Here is a 19,341-nt window from a genome sequence, read left to right on the forward strand (position 1 = left end):
TTGTCAAATCTGTCAACTGCAAAAAGGCAGTTTGTTTTGGTTTGTGTGGCAAAGTATTATAGAGGAGTTTTCATAAAAAAAAAATTAAATAAAATCTCCAAATTACTGCCATAAAAAATGGCGTCAGCTTCTGCAGGCTCGTCTTCAAGCAACAACGTAAGTTAAAATAAAAGACTTTTTAGAAGATGAGTGATTTTATTTCTTTTCTAGGTTTCCGTCCAAGAATTTTCCATTCGCGTGCCAAAAAACAGCCAGAGAAGCTACCATGTGATGCGTTTTAATGGAAACTTAGGGGTAGACTTTGGAAAATGGACTCAGGTGAAAATGGAAAGGGAAAACAACATGAGGGAGTTCAAGGGTATCGAGGAAGATCAGCCCAAGTAAGTAACATCACCTTATTGTGGTAGCACAAAGAGAGTGTGTGAAATAATGATTCTCAGATTTGGTGCAGGCTCAGAATTTGGAAGAGAAGCAAAAGAAGAGGCTAGACGTAAAAAACTGGGCATAATTGCCAAAAAGTATAGGCCAGATGATCAGCCGTGGATTTTAAAATGCTATGGCAGCACAGTCAAAAAGTTTAAAGGTTCTTGCTTATAAATTACTCAAAAACTGTAAAAACTCAATCACATCCTTTTCAGGTATAAGAGAGGGGGGCATCTCAGAAAACACCGCTTATTATGTATTCACTCATGCAGAAGATGGGGCAATTGAGGCATTTCCTTTGCACGAATGGTATAAATTCCAGTCAATTCAAAGATATAAGGCACTTAGTGCTGAAGAGGCCGAGATGGAGTTTAATAAGAGAAATAAGCATTTGAATTATTTTTCTCTCATGTTAAGGTAATTTTTTGATAAACTTTTGCTTATTACATAAATCTCCGCCATACTTTTGATTTTGAACTGATATCCATAACATCTAATCAATCAGCTTAGGTATTAGAGTTAAGTTTAGTTGAAAAACTGAATCTTGCGCCTTTTTGAATATTAACTTTTATTCTTTTAATTTGATTTGTCAATCTGTAATGTGAATGTACAAAAAATAAAGTTCTTATTATTAAATAATCATGTAGGAAGAGACTGAAAGGTGAGGATGATGCTGAACTGGACGACGAAGGTGAAAAAGGAAAGAAAACTAGCAAAAAGAAGGACAAGGAGTTGAAAATATCTGATATGGATGAATGGATGGACAGCTCGGAAGCTGATTCGGACTCTGAGAGAGAAGAGAAGAAAGAGGAAGAGGAGGAGGAGGGAGGCGGCAAGGACAAGAAGAAGAAGAAAAAAGGAAAAAGTATGTTTATTATGAAGAATTAATTGCTTTACTAACTATTTATTTAGACCCTTTGAAGCCCAAAAAGAAGAGGGATACAGACTTGGAGGCTGTAGAGGATTCTGATGATGGCGACGAAGAGGGGAGAGAAGTGGATTATATTAGTGACAGTAGTGAGAGCGAGCCAGAAAATACAAATCTCGATGGAGTGGCTGAAGAAAAAGGTCTTAAGTAAGGATCATTAACATGTTAGGGAAAAAATTATATCAATTTAAATGTTTTATGTATCAGGAAACTGCTGAACTCAGATGAAGAGGAATCCGAGGACTCTGATAAGGAGGATAAGGACAAAAATGAGGAAGAAGAAAAAGAGGAGGATGGGGAAAAGAAGCCTGAAGAAGAAAAGGATAAAAAGAAGAAAAAAAAGAAGGACACTAAGGTAAGTGTGGTGTTTCTTTTTAATTGCACATTTTTTCATATAACTTTCAAGCAATTTAAAGTAGTTTTATAGTAACACAGTGTAAAACAGTGAAGTCTTAGGGAGATTTTCTTTGTTTAGACAAAAGACAAGAAGAAGAAGGAAAACGATCCGGACGACGATTTCAGCTCGGACAGTTCCACGGACGAGGAGGCGTCCGCTGCGGCGAAGAAAAAGACAAAAGGCGACAAAAAAGAGAAAGAGAAACCCGTCGAGGTTAAACCTCAGGAGCCCACAAGGTTCGGTTTTAGGTTATGTCAATGCAATTAGCGGGTTTTTTTTTCGATGCGGTTGATTTTTAGTGCGAACAGTAGTAGAGCCGGTACGCCCACCCAGGACGCCAAGAGGAAACTGATCAACGAAGTTATGGCCGGACCTAGTAAGAAACCGAAATTGGATTTGCCCAACTTTATTCCTGGTGAGTGGGGTTTTTTCAGGTTGCACATTTTTTAGCATAATTTTCAGGCTGGTTAAGATATTTGTGTAATTTCTTTAGGGTATTATATAGGGCGCTCTCTAGATGGATTAGGTGTAAAAAACTTGATTCTAGGTGGAAAATTGGCGTCGCTAAATCAATTTTCGTTCAAGGCAAATTTTTTTACTAAATTGTCCAATTTCTTAAGGATTACTTAAAATTTTTCTGATGTACTTTAATGGGGGTTGCATGAAAAGAAAGAGGCTTTTCTGAGGAATAATTTGATATATGAGCCATTTTTCTGGATGTAGTACTTTCTGAGTTAGAGCCAGTTTTGTTTGCCAAACCAAGCGCTCAGATTTGAGGTTTTTGGCATAAATTGTAAACTTTGTTTTTTTTATTGTTCTTGGACATTTTTTTTATGTAACTTCCAAGTTATTTATGATATTTGTATAATTCCTTTATGTTAATATAAGGGGTACTCTCTAGATGGATTATGTGCAAAAAACTCGATTTTATGTGGAAAATTAGCTTCACTAAATCAATTTTGGTTCAAGGCAAATTTTTTCACTAAATTGTCCAGTTTCTTAAGGATTACTTGAAAACTTTATGAGGTACTTAAAAAGAGATTGCACTTAAAGAAAAGGACTTTTCTCATGAATAATTTGATATATGAGTCATTTTTCTGGATGTGATACTTTCCGAGCTAGAGCCAGTTTTGTCTACCAAACCCAATACTCTGAATTTTTTAATTGTTCTTGTATATTTTTCTTTATAACTTCCAAGTTATTTAAGATATTTTTGTAATTCCTTTACAGTATTATAGAGAGCACTCCCTAGATTCATTAAGTGTAAAAAACTTAATTCTAGGAGGAAAATTGCTCTTGCTAAATCAATTTTGGTTTAAGGATAATTTTTTTCACCAAATTTTCCAGTTTTTTAAGGATTACTTGAAAACTTTTTGGGGTATTTAAATGAAGATCGCAGTCAAAGAAAGGGATTTTTTTGAAGACTAATTTTATATGTGAATCATTTTTTTGGACGCAACATATCCTTAGCTAAAGCGAGTGTTTCTTTGCCAGGTAAAATGCGTTGAATTTTTGTATTATTCTTGGACAGTTCTTCATATAACTTCAAAGTTATTTAAGATATTTGTATAATTCTTTTACTTTATTACAAGGGGCACTCTCTAGATGGATTACGTGTAGAAAACTTGATTTTAGGTGGAAAATTAGCTTCACTAAATCAATTTTGGTTCAAGGCTAATTTTGTCACTAAATTGTCGAGGTTTTTAAGGATTACTTGAAAACTTTATGAGGTACTTAAATAGAGGATGCACTTAAAGAAAAGGACTTTTCTGATGAATATTTTGTTATATGAGCCATTTTTCTGGATGTAATACTTTCTGAGTTAGAGCCAGTTTTGTTTGCCAAACCAAGCGCTCAGATTTGAGGTTTTTGGCATAAATTGTAAACTTTGGATTTTTGTTCTTGGACATTTTTTCATGTAACTTCTAAGTTATTTAAGATATTTGGATAATTCCTTTATGTTAATATAAGGGGTACTCTCTAGATGGATTATGTGTAAAAAACTTGATTTTATGTGGAAAATTAGCTTCACTAAATCAATTTTGGTTCAAGGCAAATTTTTTCACTAAATTGTCCTGTTTCTTAAGGATTACTTGAAAACTTTATGAAGTACTTAAAAAGAGGTTGCACTTAAAGAAAAGGACTTTTCTGATGAATAATTTGATATATGAGCCATTTTTCTGGATGTAATACTTTCCGAGCTAGAGCTAGTTCTGTCTGCCAAACCCAATACTTTGAATTTTTTAATTGTTCTTGGACATTTTTCTTTATAACTTCCAAGTTATTTAAGATATTTTTGTAATTCCTTTACCGCATTATAGAGAGCACTCTCTAGATTGATTAAGTGTAAAAAACTTAATTCTAGGAGGAAAATTGGCCTTGCTAAATCAATTTTGGTTCAAGGATAATTTTTTTCACCAAATTTTCCAGTTTTTTAAGGATTACTTGAAAACTTTTTGGGGTATTTAAATGAAGATCGCAGTCAAAGAAAGGGATTTTTTTGAAGACTAATTTTATATGTGAATCATTTTTCTGGACTCAACATGTCCTTAGCTAAAGCCAGCTTTCTTTGCCAGGTAAAATGCGTTGAATTTTTGTACTATTTTTGGACATTTCTTCATATAACTTCAAAGTTATTTAAGATATTTGTATAATTCTTTTACTTTATTACACGGGGCACTCTCTAGATGGATTACGTGTAAAAAAACTTGATTTTAGGTGGAAAATTAGCTTCACTACATCAATTTTGGTTCAAGGCTAATTTTTTCACTAAATTGTACAGTTTTTTAAGGATTACTTGAAAACTTTATGAGGTACTTAAATGAGAGTTGCACTTAAAGAAAGAGATTTTTCTGAGGAATAATTTGATATACAAGCCATTTTTTTGAAACCATTACTTTCTGAACTAGAGCTAGTCCTGTTTGTCAAACCCAATGCTTTGAATTTTTTCATTGTTCATTGACATTTTGCCATATAACTTCTAAATTTTTTTCAAATAATTATGTAATTGCTTTACAATATTACAGGAGGCACTCTTTAGATAAATTCTGTTTAAAAAATCTGTATATAAGTCAAAAATCTAGGTACCCACGCCACTTTTGATGCAAGGCTAATTTTTCCACTAAACATTCAAGTTTTTTAAAGATTACTCCTAATTTTTCCTAGGCACCTAAATGAGGTTCTCACCCAAAGAACGAGTGCTCTCTAAGGAATAATTTGATATAAAAACCATTTTTCCGGATCTAATAGTTCCTGAGCTAAAACCAGTTTTACTTGCCAACTGCCTATACTATAACCAATCAAACTATAAGTTTACTCTAATCCCAGGTCAAGCCGAGTCTGGTATAACGGAAGATTCGGTCCGGAAGTATTTGATGCGCAAACCGATGACCACCACGGAACTCCTCCAAAAGTTCAAGTCGAAAAAAACCGGATTATCAAGCGAGCAACTGGTCAACATCATGACGCAGATTCTAAAAAAAATCAACCCGACCAAGCAGACCCTCAAAGGCAAAATGTATTTGTCCATTAAACCCCAATAGTCGTAAGTCTCATTATGATGGTTATTTAAATAAAAGTCCGTTTGTTTTTTTTTATGAACTAAAACTTATATTTAACAAACCCGAAATATCGAAATTATTCGTCTAATATTTTATATTTGAACGTGGGGAAGGTTCTTAGGCGGAGGAGTTCCAGTTCCGCTTGCAGCACCAAAATGTCGTTGTGGTTCTGTTGGATTTTTTGCACTAACATATTTCGTTCCAGCATTCCGGCCATTCTAAAAAAAATACGAATAGTAATTTTTGTCGTTTCATTACGGTGTAGTAGAGGGTGCTTTCTAGGTTGATTAGGTGTAAAAAATGTGATTCTAGGTTTAAAAGTGAGTTAGCTAGAACAGTTTTGGTTTGGGGGTACTTGAGAACTGTTCAATACTGTTTGATTTGGAAAGGGTTTGTCTGTCATCAGATTTGAGGTTTTTGGAAGAAATTGCAATTATTAATTTTTTCAATTATTCTCGGGCATTTTCCTTATAACTTCTGAACTATTCAAGTTTTTTTTGTAATTCCTTTAAAATATTATAGTGTGTGCTTTGTAGGTTAATTGGGTGTAAAAAATATGACTCTAGGTTAAAAAATGAGTTAATTAGAGCGGTTTTGGTTTGGGGTAATTTTTTGGGAATCACTTAAGAACTGTTCAAGGTCCTTAGATGGGGTTTTTAGTAAAATAAAGGGCTTTTTCCGAGGAATAATTTCTTATATGAAGCATTTCTTTGAGTTCAATACTTTTTGATCTAGAACGAATTTTCTCTGTCATCACATTTGAGGTTTTTGAAATTAATTGAAAATTTTGACTTTTTAAATTAATCTTGTACATTTTTCCTCATAACTTCTGAACTGCTTTAGTTATTTTTATAATTTTTTCATATTAATTTAGTGGGTGCTTCGTACGTTAATTATCTATAAAAAATTAGATTCTGGGTTAAAAATTGACGGGATTACAGCAGTTTCGGTTTCAATACAATTTTTTCCTTAAAATTTTCAGTTTTTTAAAGATAATTTGAAAAGTTTTTTAAATACTTTAATGGGGCTTTTACTCAAAGAATGGGCGTATTCTAAAAACAATTTAATATATGAATCATTTTTGTGAATCAAATTTCTTCTTATTTGGCACCAAGTTTACCCAACTTGGTTTGAGGTTTTTAAAATAAATAGATAACTTTGATTATTCTAGAACATTTTTTCTTATAACATTTAAGCTATCTAAGTTATTCTTGTAATTCTTTCATAATATTGTAATGGGTACTTTATAGGTTAATGAGGTGTAAGGATTTTGATTCTGGGTTAAAAATTGATCGAACTAGAGCAATTTTGGTTCCGGCAGAATTTTTTTGTTAAAATTTCTGATTTTTCAAGGATAATTTGAAAAGTTTTTTACTTACTTTAATAGGGTTTTCACTGAAAAAACGTACTTTATTAACCGAATAATTCGATATATGAAGCATTTTTTTGGGTCCAATACTTTTTGATCTAGAACGAATTTGGTCTGTCATCACATTTGAGGTTTTTGAAATTAATTGAAAATTTTGATTTTTTAAATTAGGCTTGTACATTTTTCCTCATAGCTTCTGAACTACTTTAGTTATTTTTGTAATTTTTTCACAATATTGTAATGGGTGCTTTATAGGTTAATGAGGTGTAAAGATTTTGATTCTGGGTTAGAAATTGGCCAAACTAGAGCAATTTTGGTTCCGGCAGAATTTTTTTGTTAAAATTTCTGATTTTTCAAGGATAATTTGAAAAGATTTTTACTTGCTTTAATGGGGTTTTCACTGAAAAAACGTACATTATTAACCGAATAATTCGATATATGAACCATTTTTATGGGTCTAATACTTTTTGATCTAGGACCATCTTTACCCAAAAATCCTTGACCCTCAGAAGAACAAATGAATAGCTTTGAACTTTTTCATTATTTTTCCTTATAACTTCTGAACCATTCAAATTATTTTTATAATTCTTTCACGGTATTGTAGTGGGTGCTTTGTAGGTTAACTAGGTGTAAAAAATATAATTCTAAATTAAAAAATGAGTTAGCTAGAGCAGCTTTGGTTTTGGGGGCAATTTTTTCATACATGTTTTGGTTTTTTGCGGTTTTATTGAGACCTGTTTGAGGTACTTAGATAGGGTTTTTAGTAAAATAAAGGACCTTTACCGAGGAATAATTTCATATATGAAGCATTTTTTTGGGTCCAATACGTTTTGATCTAGAACCAATTTTGTCTGTCATCAGATTTCAGGTTTTTGAAACAAATTGATAACTTTGAATTATCTTATCATTCCTAGACATTTTCCTTTATAATTCCTAATCTATTTAACATATTTTTGTAATTCCTTTACAGCATTATAGAGGGCACCTCCCAAATAAATTCCATGTAAAACATTTAACCCTACCATCAAAACTCCTCATCTAAATATCCTGTCGTTATTTACTCACCTGGCTTGAATCACGTCCTTCTCCTTCACCTCAATATCATAATCCTTCTCCAGCTTATAATGGCACAGGTCTATATTAACTTCCTTAATAAGCTGGTCCAGTCGTTTATTGCTCTCCCGGAAAGTTTTCAGCTGATGCTTGATTTTCATCAATTTGTCCTTTTTGTCTTTGAGGCGGTCCTCGTAGGCGGCTGCGAGGAGCTCCACCTCCATCTCGTAGGACTCCGCCTCCGGCTTACGTCCCAGCGCTTTGTTCTTCAGGTACTGTTGCATTTCTTTCGAAAACTAACATTATTTTTATTATGCTGGTTCGATCGAGGGTAAAGTGTCTTACTTTAACACTCTCGATGTCCTTTTTTTTTTCTATTAGGTCGTTTATGGTCATCCGTAGCCTCATGTGCTCCCACTCGGTGGCCATCATTGTCCTTCGAAATTTCATGTTCTGCTGGATGGTTTTCAGTTTTACTTTGCCCGCTTCCTAAGGGTTTGAATTATTCAATTTAGTGGGGATGTAGTCAAAGGTTTTAATAAACGTTCTGTTTTTCGTTACAACAGTTATAATAGTTGCTCAAAAAGGTGTTTATATTTTTTTCTAATGGGGTTTTAATGCCTGATAGTTTTCTTTGAGAAGTGAAGAAAATACCACTTTTAAGGCACAATCTCGGATCACAAATTCACAAGAATAATCTAATTAATAAAATTAGAGAATTTAATTAGATTAAAAAAAAAAACAATGGCACTTATATGGTTTAGGTTATTTAGAAAATTGTTATTTATTTGCGTATTTTTGAAAATAAGTCCATAAAAAATCTATTAGAACGAATTTTTACTTTTACAAAAACTTTAAATATAACGGAGATGCCATGGAGATCCCAAAATGCAAAATTTTCAAAAATGCCCTGTATCTTAAAAACTAAAAAGGCTATCTCTAAAAATTTCGGAGATATCCTGCAAAAGTACCCAAAATGGGACACCCTGTACATCCGTTCGGAATTTAATCTTCCTATGCAAATATGATGGAGACTTTCACTTAAGAAATTTATTAAAAAAAAACAAATAAGATGTAATACTCGTCGATTGAACATATTTAACCAATAGTTTTATTCTTTTAAATAAGTTAGTTAGGATTATCAGTTTCTTTCTCCTGACTTGTCTTATTCTATGGTATATGTAGTATCAAATGACCAAATAAATCAGTACGGGCATTTTTATTACGCAATTAAACTCACGTTTATCAAATGATTCACGCGTTCAATTTCGGACTTCGGCACCAAAATGGCGTCGACAAAGTCATCGTACAACTCGCCGGTCATCGGGATTTCCACCAGACCCCTCCTCAGCACCGTTTGCACCTCTTTATTATGGATCAACCGCATCCTCTCCTGTCTGGTCGCTTCCAAGTCGCCGTTCAGCATCGCGATTTTCTCCTTTTTGGTCGAGATCCGTTTCTGGAACGTCACTATAGTCGCTTCCCCTTCGAGTATTTGCATCTGGGCGGCGCGAAGCTGAAAATTAACGAAACTTCAGGAATTTCAGGTCATTTTTTTTGTTGTTGTTTAAATTTTACCCTTATTTCATATTCGATTCGTAACCTTCGATGTTTGCACACTAGAGCCCAAGAGGTTTCATCGATGGTCAGCGGTAGGCCCACGAACGAGTCGAGTGCTTCTAGGGCTTTCATGTACTCCAAACATTCCTGGGTCATTGCGAAGGTTATTTCGTTGGTGGCCACCCCTTTGGCCAGTTCGTTTAATATTGAGGCCCCGCTTATTACTTTATAGTTGTATTTTGGTCTTTTTCTGGAAGAAAAGGTGGGAGTTTTAGGAGGTGATATTGATATTTCATGAATATACAGGGTGTCCCGTTTTGGGTACTTTTGCGGGATATTTCCGTTATTTTTAGAGATAGAGAGTTGCGGTTTTCGGGACACTGTGCTACTTTTTCGTAAAACTAAAGATGCCGTTAACAAAATTTTCATAGCTCTTTTTTTTTAACATAAAAACAAATATTTTTTATTTACAAACTCATCATAACTACATATTTATTATTTTATGCAAATAAAAGGCTAACAAATTCAGAATCCTGCCAAGGCAGATTCTGGTCTTTAACATTGTGGCCAAAATTTACTAAAAAAAAAATTAGAAACGCTTGTAACAGACTAAGTTTAATTATAGACACCTACCCAAAAAATTTAGAACATTAACATAGTACCAGTCACAAAAAAAAACACGCACATTAGTTACCCACACTAAACACAGATTTTTAGTTTTCACCCACACCCAAACTAAAAATATTGACCCTTCAATATTTTACGCAGATAGCTGCTTACTCATCAGACGCACCATCATTCCTCTGCGCAAAGTCTGAACAGACACCAAACCCAACTCAAAATTTATGCCCCCAAAAAGTTCATCTGATATGCAAAATTATAGGAAAAGGACCTTTTAAATAATTGAGTCTTATGTCTTGGAATATGAATTGTGTTTCTTCTTAAGCCCAAATGATGAACATTATTTCTAAAAGTAATCTTAAGGTATAGGTAAGGTGGACTACGGTATTTAAGAATTTTATAAAAAAAGAGTAAGTGAATGAGCAACCCTACGATTTTGCATATTTAACCACCCCAGCTCGGAAAGTTTATGGGAAGCGCGATTACGTCTGCGTATGCCAAAAATTAGGCGAATACATGAGTTCTGAAGCTTTTGCAATTGGAACCTGTCATCATAGTCTAGGCACCAACCGTAAACAACATCGCAATAATTGCACTGTGACGGCACCAGAGAGTCACACAACATTTTTTTAATATTTCCAAACTTTTGCAATTATCTACAACAGGAATATTAGCATCACCCATCTTAATATTAATAGTGTTGCTGTTTAAAATATGGTTAATTTTTTGCTTATTACCAATAAACATTACAGACGACTTAGAAGGATTTAATTTTAGAAAATGCTTTGAAGAAATATCGCATATGGCTTGTAAGTCTTGATTAATTTTTGCTTCCGCATTTTTAGCATTTTCTGGCAGAAAAGAGTAGTACAACTGAGCATCGTCAGCATAAAAATGGTGAAGGCAGTTTTTTTAAATAAAAATAAAATCTAAAAGTAGAAATAATAAAAAATAAGGGTCCTAAAATACCACCCTGAGGCACGCAATTATCAACTTCCAAAGGTTCAGATACATTTTCCTCTATGTTGACTCGCTGCACCCTACCGCTTAAATAAGAATTATTGAAATTAATAGCTTCAGAAAAACCTATATAGTGAAATATAGACTTTAAAATTTCGTGATTAACAAAACCAAAGGCTATCGTATAGTCCAATAGAACAAGGGCAGAAATCATACCATCATCCCTAAAACTTATGATGTCATCAATAACATCCGCCATTGCTAAAGCACAACTGAAATTCTTTCTAAACCCAGACTGTTTAGGGGGCAAAATATCATTAGCATTTAAAAAATTTCGAATTTTAGTGTCTTTCAAGATTCTTTCAAGAATTTTTGAAAATGTAGGCAGAATACTAATGGATCTAAACTGATTAAAATCTGTTGGATTATTTACCTTTGGGGGGCATTTTTAAAATTTTTGCATGGAAATTTGGATGGACGGATGGGTAATAACAGGAACGAAAAGAGAGAAAAGGAGGGTTGTGGGTTGTAATTGGTATATTGGTAAAAGGTATTGAGGGTAAAAATATTAAGAGAAAATGGGTACAAGCACTAACCACTTTGGTAGAGTGGCGTGGATTCAACTCTAAGAGTTCAATAAAATATAAGCGCCACCTGTTTTATCCCTGATAAATAAGAAAATCCCGATGACCAAGAAAAGAGGAAATTACTAAAAGCACTATACCTATAAACCTGAAAAAAAATCTTACAAGGAAGAACAGACGGGGAGATTTATAATTACAACCAATTATATTAACCCTTAATATTATGTACAAGTGTTATGATGTAATTAATACTGTACTTGAAAATAATAAATTAACAATAAAATAAATATTAACCCTTTACTTTGGCTATTAAATTATCTACTATTAAATTACAGCTTTAGTGTGAGAGCACCTTAAAACTCATGGGCTCACACTAAGCCTGTGAGCCAAGAGACCCAAAATCGAGATGGCTCCAAAATCCCTAAAGCGCAAAATTCCTAAAACCCAAACGTCCTAATCGAAGCGGCTCGGCATTCATCGGAATTTCTGGGATCCCTATTTTACATTGAACCAAAGATAGATCGGTATTATATTTGTCAACGTCGTATTTCATAATCATCATGGCGCCTGGCGACGGTCGGAGCGAGGATCGCCCATACATAAGCGTTGCACTCTTCAGTAATTTTCTACCTAAGTACCCCAATTTGTACTGTTTAGGGTTTGAAATGATGTAAAAATAGCAACGATTTTTTATTGTCTATGTCTATGAAGTATTGGAAAAAATGGGATTATTTAGATGAAATTTATAACGGAAATGAGTAAAAGTAATGTATTTTTTTTTAAGTATTTATCTATTACTTGTACGTATACAGTTAGACTCTTTGCTTTCGTTGCATAGACAAAAATGCAATGAATAATAGTTAAATTATTAGAAATGTTTCATAGGAAAAACTACACAATACCACCTTTTGAATAAAATATTATTTATTATAAGGTGGCTTTATTTAGTAAGTAAATTAAACAACATATTTTGACCAAATGTTAAAACTAGCAAAATTTAAAAGAGTGAGTCAATAGAAACTGATTCTATTTACTAATCACTGAGTGCGAGTAGCGAGTACTGATAATTAGCACTAAGCTCGTGTAAACAAGCCATAATGAAAATACGAAACTACTGACAACACTGCTTTTTACTATTCGGATCGGTAGGACAAATATGGTGGTAATCCCCCAAAATCGGGTCTGTTATTGGCTGACAGCAATCACGTCGTCCCAACGGATCCGTAATTACCTACCAATGTGGATTCAACTTGAAAGTCCCTTGTCTAACTTACAAAGTTAGGTTATCTCTCAAATTTCTAAATAAACATAAAAGAAAATCTTTAGTTCTGAGATACATTCAAGTGAATCTATGTTAAAAGAAATGTAAGTAATCAAACTTATTACTTTAAAAACAAGTAATGTTGCCCTTCCTAAATATAGCGTCTATATCAATGGTAAAATCTCTTATTCTATTATTTGGGCCTAAAAGTTCGGGTGAGTACTTTCGAAATAGGCCACTATTTATTCAGTTTACAAGGAGATCTATACGGTTTATTATAATGAAATAACTAAGATACGCTTACAAATTATTATGAAACTATTCGAAACAACAGTGTAGTAGTGAAATCTAATAATGAGAGTGATAACAATGTAATGTTGAGTTTAGTATTTGGTATAATACAGGGTGTTCGAAAAATAGACGGAGATATTTCAATGGGTGATTTCTTGTAAAAAAATATGAGAAAAAGTTTTAATAAACATGGGTCCGGAAATGCACAATACAGGGTGAATTTTTTTTTAAATATTAATGTTTTTTTTTATTATATACCATGGTACCGGGATTGTTATTTCTTGAAATGATTTTGTGTTGGAAAAATTACGAAGAAATTGCGGCTGATTGCAAAAATTAAACTAACTTTTTACCACCATCATATTTCACCGTAATGAATCCAGTGGTTATCTTGTATAAATAACTTTTATTCTTCGTGTGTCTACAACGTGTTTTTCTACTGATGTGATAATTCAAGTAAGGAATAAAAATCTAATGTTGATGTTGGATTAGTTGAAAAAGAGTAGCGTGTCAATGGGTTAAACTTACTTGTACAACTTATAAGCAACTTCCTGTACAACCGGCGTCATATCCTGAAACTCCTTCCGGTAAACTTTCTCGAACTGTTTCTCCCGCGCCTGCATCGTTTCCAAATTAATCCTACACTCGGCCAGCGCTTCTATCACTTGCGTCACGATTTTCTGGTTCTCTTCAACTTTTGCCTCGTAACTTTTAATCGTTTCTCTAAAAAAAAATAATTAAAAAAAAACGCATTGTCTTCTAATAGCACTCTCCTACATAATCTCCCTCTCTTTCCGATCAATATCCACCCGTCGATTCTGAATCCATCGCTGCCTGTTCACGATGAGATTCTCCTGGTTCATACCGGAATCGATGTGAAACTTGTACTTGGTGCAGTCGTACAGTTTCAGGTTGAACTTCCGCACGGAGTCTCGTAAGTTAGTCGCGAGTTTCCCAAACTCCACTTCGAGTAAACTCTTGTATTTCTCACGTTCGCTGTTTAATTGGGCCACCTTTTCCTCGTATTCCTTTATGGAACGCAGGTCGTCCTCGTTGTACTCTTCCGGGATTTTTTCCAACTGAAATTTTGAAATGATTGTAATTTAGAACAAAACGAGTTATTGAAGTATATTATAACTTTATAAGGGCATATAATAAATAAATAAATATGTGTTTATTTGGTATCTAATGCATATTAGATTACATTTGCCCAAAAAGGCGAAGATTAGCTAAAGTTACTTTTAACACTTTAATAGTAATAATTACAAATATTTTGACAAACAAGCAGTAATAGTAATATAAAAATTAACCAAAGCACAAATTGAGAGAAAAAAATGAATTAAATACATTTGTAAATCCGCAGAAAACGAAATTAATTGGGCAATTGTTCCTCCAAGAACAAAGTTTTATAATAATTTTTAAAGCGAGATATTGGAATTGAAAAATTAGGTCTAAATCTATTATAAATTGTTACGGCAATGTAAGTATAACTACGTGAGAAAAGAGGAATTAATTTCTCTGACAGATATTTTGGCTTTTGGTTTTTATAGAGCCGATACATAAATGTAAGAAAATGAAACTTAAAAAGAAATGACATTTTTAGCCACTGCAATCGATAGATATATATGGACACATGATCAAAGTTTCTTAAATTACACACAAATCGACAACACGTTGCAGTTTCTGCTGGGTTATTTTATCAAGACAAGGATAGTAAACGATAAAACAGTAATTTAAAATGGATAACACTAACGATACTGAGAGTGTTTTTCTTGTCTTAAAATTTAAAATATGTTTGTTAGCATAGAGCATACGCAAATAGCAGTCGTACGAGACGGTCGTGTTTTTTGCTCGTCGGCTTCGCCGTTGTTGATGCTTTGTTTTGATTTGTTTTGACCTGGCATCGCATCGACGCGACGTGCAAAATATCTATTTTCAGAATAATAGAATAATATCCGTTTTCCGCGAGTGTTTTGCTAAACTGTCGTGAATTTATTGAACTCTCCGAAACTAATTTTGAAAAGTCATTGACATATAAATCAAGTAACCATGCAGCAAGTTTTTAAATGCTGTAAAAAAGACTTCAAGCAATCTTGTTATGCAGTATGTCTTGGTGTTTATCATCCCAGCTGTATGGAACGATGTCCAGAAGTTGTAAGAATTGGAGGTCACTCAATTATTTGCTCAAAGAGTTGCCAGCTGCGACGACAAGAAGGGGAAAAAGAAAAAGCGGCCTACACCACAAAAATAGACACACTTTCTAAAGATCTCGAGCTCAAAGACAGGTTCATCGAAAGATTACGTCGTAATAATGCCAATTATGACAGTCTAGTCACAGAAGCAGAAAATAAATTTGCTTCCGATTTGGAAAAACAAAGCCAAAGAATTATAGCACTTCAGGATGAAATTAAAAAACTCCAATCTAAAGAGCTAACTCTAAGAGAAACTATACAAAAGTATAAGGACTTGGAAACAGATCTAAATCAGCGCCTACAAGATCTTACAAGTACTAGCAAGAACATGGTATCAACGATCCGTACACTAGAACTGGAAAATGCGGCGCATCCGCATAAAATGTACCCAAACCCAGCAATACCTTTACCAATACCAAAGCAGAACGACGCTATCCCAGGAAGAACAAAATTTTGGTCATTGGATCGGATGTTAGAGGATACCTGTCACTCTTTAAAAAATTAATTGATAGCAAGTATGATCTAAACTGCCAAAAGACATCTAATCTGCTGACTGAAGACCTGCTTCAAGAGACTCTCCAATTCTCTGAACGGTTTACTAAATCGGACTTCGTTTTTGTGTTTCTTGGTTCACTTGAATCAGTGCTCGGGAAACGATGCAGCATTGGGGATATTCGTAAAAGACTTAGAAACATGGATAATACAAACGTAGTTTTAATAGGACCTTCTCTGTTTAAAAATAGGCCCATACTTAATTCATTTATAACGTCACAACATCGCGAAATCTCAAAATGCATTAAATCCCTAAATGGAACTATGCTTGTACCCATTGTTGGCGATTACATAAATAAGGAGCGCATGGTACATTATCTCATTGATTTCTGTCAATTAAATAATATTAAATTGAATTTTTACCAAGACTGTCAACATCTCAGTCCAATGTAACATTTGGGAATAGTAAACTCTCTAGTGTTGACATACAAGCTAGCAACAATCATGTAAATGTAAAACACATTCAATCTAATGTTTTACCTAGCCAACTAACTCTAATGTTGTTAAATATTCAATATCTGCGACATAAAACTAGTGAACTTTCACTTTTTTTGCATGACTTAAACTATCCTAGTATTTTATTACTTACTGAGCACTGGCTTAAACCGGGTGAGCTTATTGATCTACCAAATTATGTTATTTTGTCTAGTCTTCTCATGGTGGATGTATGGTATTATTATGTAAAAACTTTTTAGAACACAACTCTTTTCAACAGGTAGATAAATTTAACCATCTCCTAAAGGAAATGACTTTTGAATTTACGGTAATTTACTCCAAATCCATAAACTTATATGTAATTCGTATTTATAGATCTCTTTCAGGAGACTGCAGCGAATTCTTTTTAAAATTAGAGGCACTTTTATTTGAAATTCCATCGGCGGCTAACGTAGTTCTTACAGGAGACTTTAATATCAACTTTGAAAAAATTCTGTCTTTACTCTGCGCCTCGATCATCTAAGGGGGGCATTTAATATACATATGGATGTAACAGATTCTACTCGTATAACACAGTCAACAAGCTGCACTATTGACTATATTTGTTCTAATTTTCCATATGACTCCGTGGAGTGTACAGTCGCAAATTCTGCTTTATCAGACCATGAGTTTATACTATGTAAAATAGCAAATATACAAAAGGAATGTAGTGTATCTGTACAGCGATATGGTCGAATTTTTGGTATTAATAACTTTAATAAGTTTCGTCAACCTTCAGCTCTTGAGTCCTGGAATTCTATTTTCGATTTATCTTCCTTTCACACAAAAATTGTTAAGCTCTTTGATCCTTCCTTCCCAATGATTAAAATCAAACCGAAATCCAAACCTATAAAATCTTTGTTCACGAGGGGTTTGAAAGTATCTTTAAGAAATCTGAGATCTCTTCACACAATAAGAAAGTTCACTGAATCTCCAGTTTTTCATAACTATTTCAATTCTTACCGAGCCTTGTATCGTCGTCTGATAAGAATCTCTAAGCAAACTTACTACTCCAACCGTTTTAGTGGTTCATCTAACAAATATAAGGAGAGTTGGAAAATTATTAATGATATTCGTCACAATTGTGGTAAGCAATCAAGACAATGCCCTGAAGTTTCTCCCAATGATTTTAACAATTTTTTTCTAATATTGCTCTACAACTTCAGGAAAATTTGAACCCTTCTGTGGATCCTCTTTCCTTTATGCCAGCCATTCATGTTCCAAATTCCTTCTTCTTTATACCTACAAACCTAAACAAACTCAAGGATATTCTGTATACTGAAAAAAATAAAAATTCAACTGGAGAAGACAACCTTTCAGCTAAGATTTTTCTCAACCTTCCAGACACGGCGCTAAAGGCACTAGTTGACGCAATTAACCCTTCTTGGAGCAAGGGGATATTTCCATCTTGCCTAAAATCAGCTAAATTTATCCCAATTCACAAGGGTGGAGCTCTTGATAATCCTTCCAACTTTCGTCCCATCTCTTTCTTGTCTACGCTATCAAAGGTAATCGAAAAACTGGTTAAAAATCAAATACTGTCCTTTTTAAAGTCCAAAAACATCCTCACCAGACTTCAATTTGGCTTCCGTGAAAATACCAGTACCATGCCATGTTTAATTTTTTTTCATGAGTTTTACTCCCAGATAAATGATGGTGGAGTTTCGTCGGCAGTTTTTTGTGATTTGTCGAAGGCTTTCGATTGTGTCTGCCATAGGATTCTGCTGCGGAAGCTTCATCATTATGGATTTCGGGGAGTTTCATCTTCTTGGTTTGCTTCCTATCTGCAACAACGAGTGCTTGTAGGATCTAAATACTCTGATTACCATCCTATCACCTTGGGAGTTCCTCAGGGTTCAGTTTTGGGGCTTATACTTTTTCTCCTATACATAAATGATCTTACCAATCTTAATGTACGGGGGAAATTTACTCTATTTGCCGATGATACCACACTTTTTTGGCATAGCCCAGACACAGATACTCTGCGAACTACATTAGCAACTGATCTTCAGGCAGTAAATCTCTGGTTTGAATCAAACTTGCTGTCACTAAATCCTCAAAAAACCAAATTATTGTGTTTTAAGTGTGCTCTAGACCACGTGCCTTTTTCTAATTCAGTAGTTCAGCAGTTTGATAATACAAAATTTTTGGGTATATTCATTGACAGAGAACTCGAAGAGCATATCCTTGGTACTTGCAAAAAGGTGTCTGCAGGTTGTTTTGCAGTCAGAGTGGCTAACCTGGAGCTTGGCATGGAGTTTGGAAGATCTGTATATTTTTCATTAATTGAATCCCACCTTAGGTATGCCATTTGCTTCTGGGGTAATGCAGCTGCCTACCTTCTACAAATGCTGCTTGTTTTACAGAAGCGTGCTGTACGTTACATCTGTGGGGCTAAACCAAGAGATTCCTGTCGCCCATTATTTGTTAGGCTGGGCATACACACTGTCTTCTCCCTCTACATTCAGGAAGTGGCTTGCTTACATTTTGCAAATCGCTTTAAATTTATAATCCCAAATCCAAGATACTTAACGCGTCAAGTGAACGATTTAAATCTTCCAATCCCCTCCTCCACATTAACTAAAAAATCTATTTTCTACGAGGGAATCAAAATTTTGAATCGTTTATCAGGTGGAATCAGTGAGGCAACATGTATTGACGCTTTTAAACGTAAATTGAAAATACTTTTGACCGAAAAATGTTACTATTCACTGGATGAATACTATCTAGTCGACACATTCTAATTTTCCCCAAGTGTAAGTTTACAATATTTGAATTTTATTTTAATTGTTTGTATGGTTAGAATTCTTTGCTGTCTTATACTTGAGGGGATAATTATGGAATTTAATTTACTTTTTATGTATTTTTTTTCTGCTGTTCTTATGTATTGTTTTCTGATGTTTGTTTTGGAACTCGAGTGTGTATGGGGCGTAGTGGTTAAGTTTAGTGGTAGTAATTTAAGGTAGCTTTGTTTAGAACAATTTTTCTTTGTTAATAACAGTAAAGCATGTTTTTTTTAGCACCTCTGCGAGACAGCACTAATATGTCCTTGGAATCTTAAAGAAGAATCAATAGTTAAACCTAGAATCTTGACGCTCTTAGCAAAAGCCAAGGGG

At 34.0% G+C, this 19,341-nt stretch overlaps 2 protein-coding genes across 2 annotated transcripts in view; one reads left to right on the plus strand and one right to left on the minus strand.

Moving 5' to 3' along the window:
• LOC126740982 (general transcription factor IIF subunit 1) lies at positions 1-5,344 on the plus strand. Its single transcript, XM_050447197.1, has 10 exons — positions 1-156; positions 211-380; positions 441-583; positions 639-840; positions 1,071-1,288; positions 1,336-1,498; positions 1,559-1,706; positions 1,827-1,984; positions 2,048-2,163; positions 5,076-5,344. Exons 1-10 carry the CDS (start codon positions 118-120, stop codon positions 5,288-5,290), a joined length of 1,572 nt encoding a protein of 523 aa, XP_050303154.1. The 5' UTR covers positions 1-117; the 3' UTR covers positions 5,291-5,344.
• Positions 5,331-19,341, minus strand: part of LOC126740981 (cilia- and flagella-associated protein 43) — a 26,170-nt gene continuing 12,159 nt past the window's right edge. Inside the window, exons 17-23 of the mRNA XM_050447196.1 lie at positions 13,785-14,086; positions 13,536-13,730; positions 9,309-9,540; positions 8,971-9,246; positions 8,076-8,219; positions 7,743-8,026; positions 5,331-5,526 (exon numbers count right to left, since the gene is read on the minus strand). Coding sequence (XP_050303153.1) covers positions 5,385-5,526; positions 7,743-8,026; positions 8,076-8,219; positions 8,971-9,246; positions 9,309-9,540; positions 13,536-13,730; positions 13,785-14,086 — 1,575 coding nt within the window. The 3' untranslated portion in view covers positions 5,331-5,384. The remainder of the gene's footprint in view (positions 5,527-7,742; positions 8,027-8,075; positions 8,220-8,970; positions 9,247-9,308; positions 9,541-13,535; positions 13,731-13,784; positions 14,087-19,341) is intronic.

This window comes from Anthonomus grandis, chromosome 10 (genome assembly GCF_022605725.1).
Source record: "Anthonomus grandis grandis chromosome 10, icAntGran1.3, whole genome shotgun sequence".
Classification (NCBI taxonomy): domain Eukaryota; kingdom Metazoa; phylum Arthropoda; class Insecta; order Coleoptera; family Curculionidae; genus Anthonomus; species Anthonomus grandis.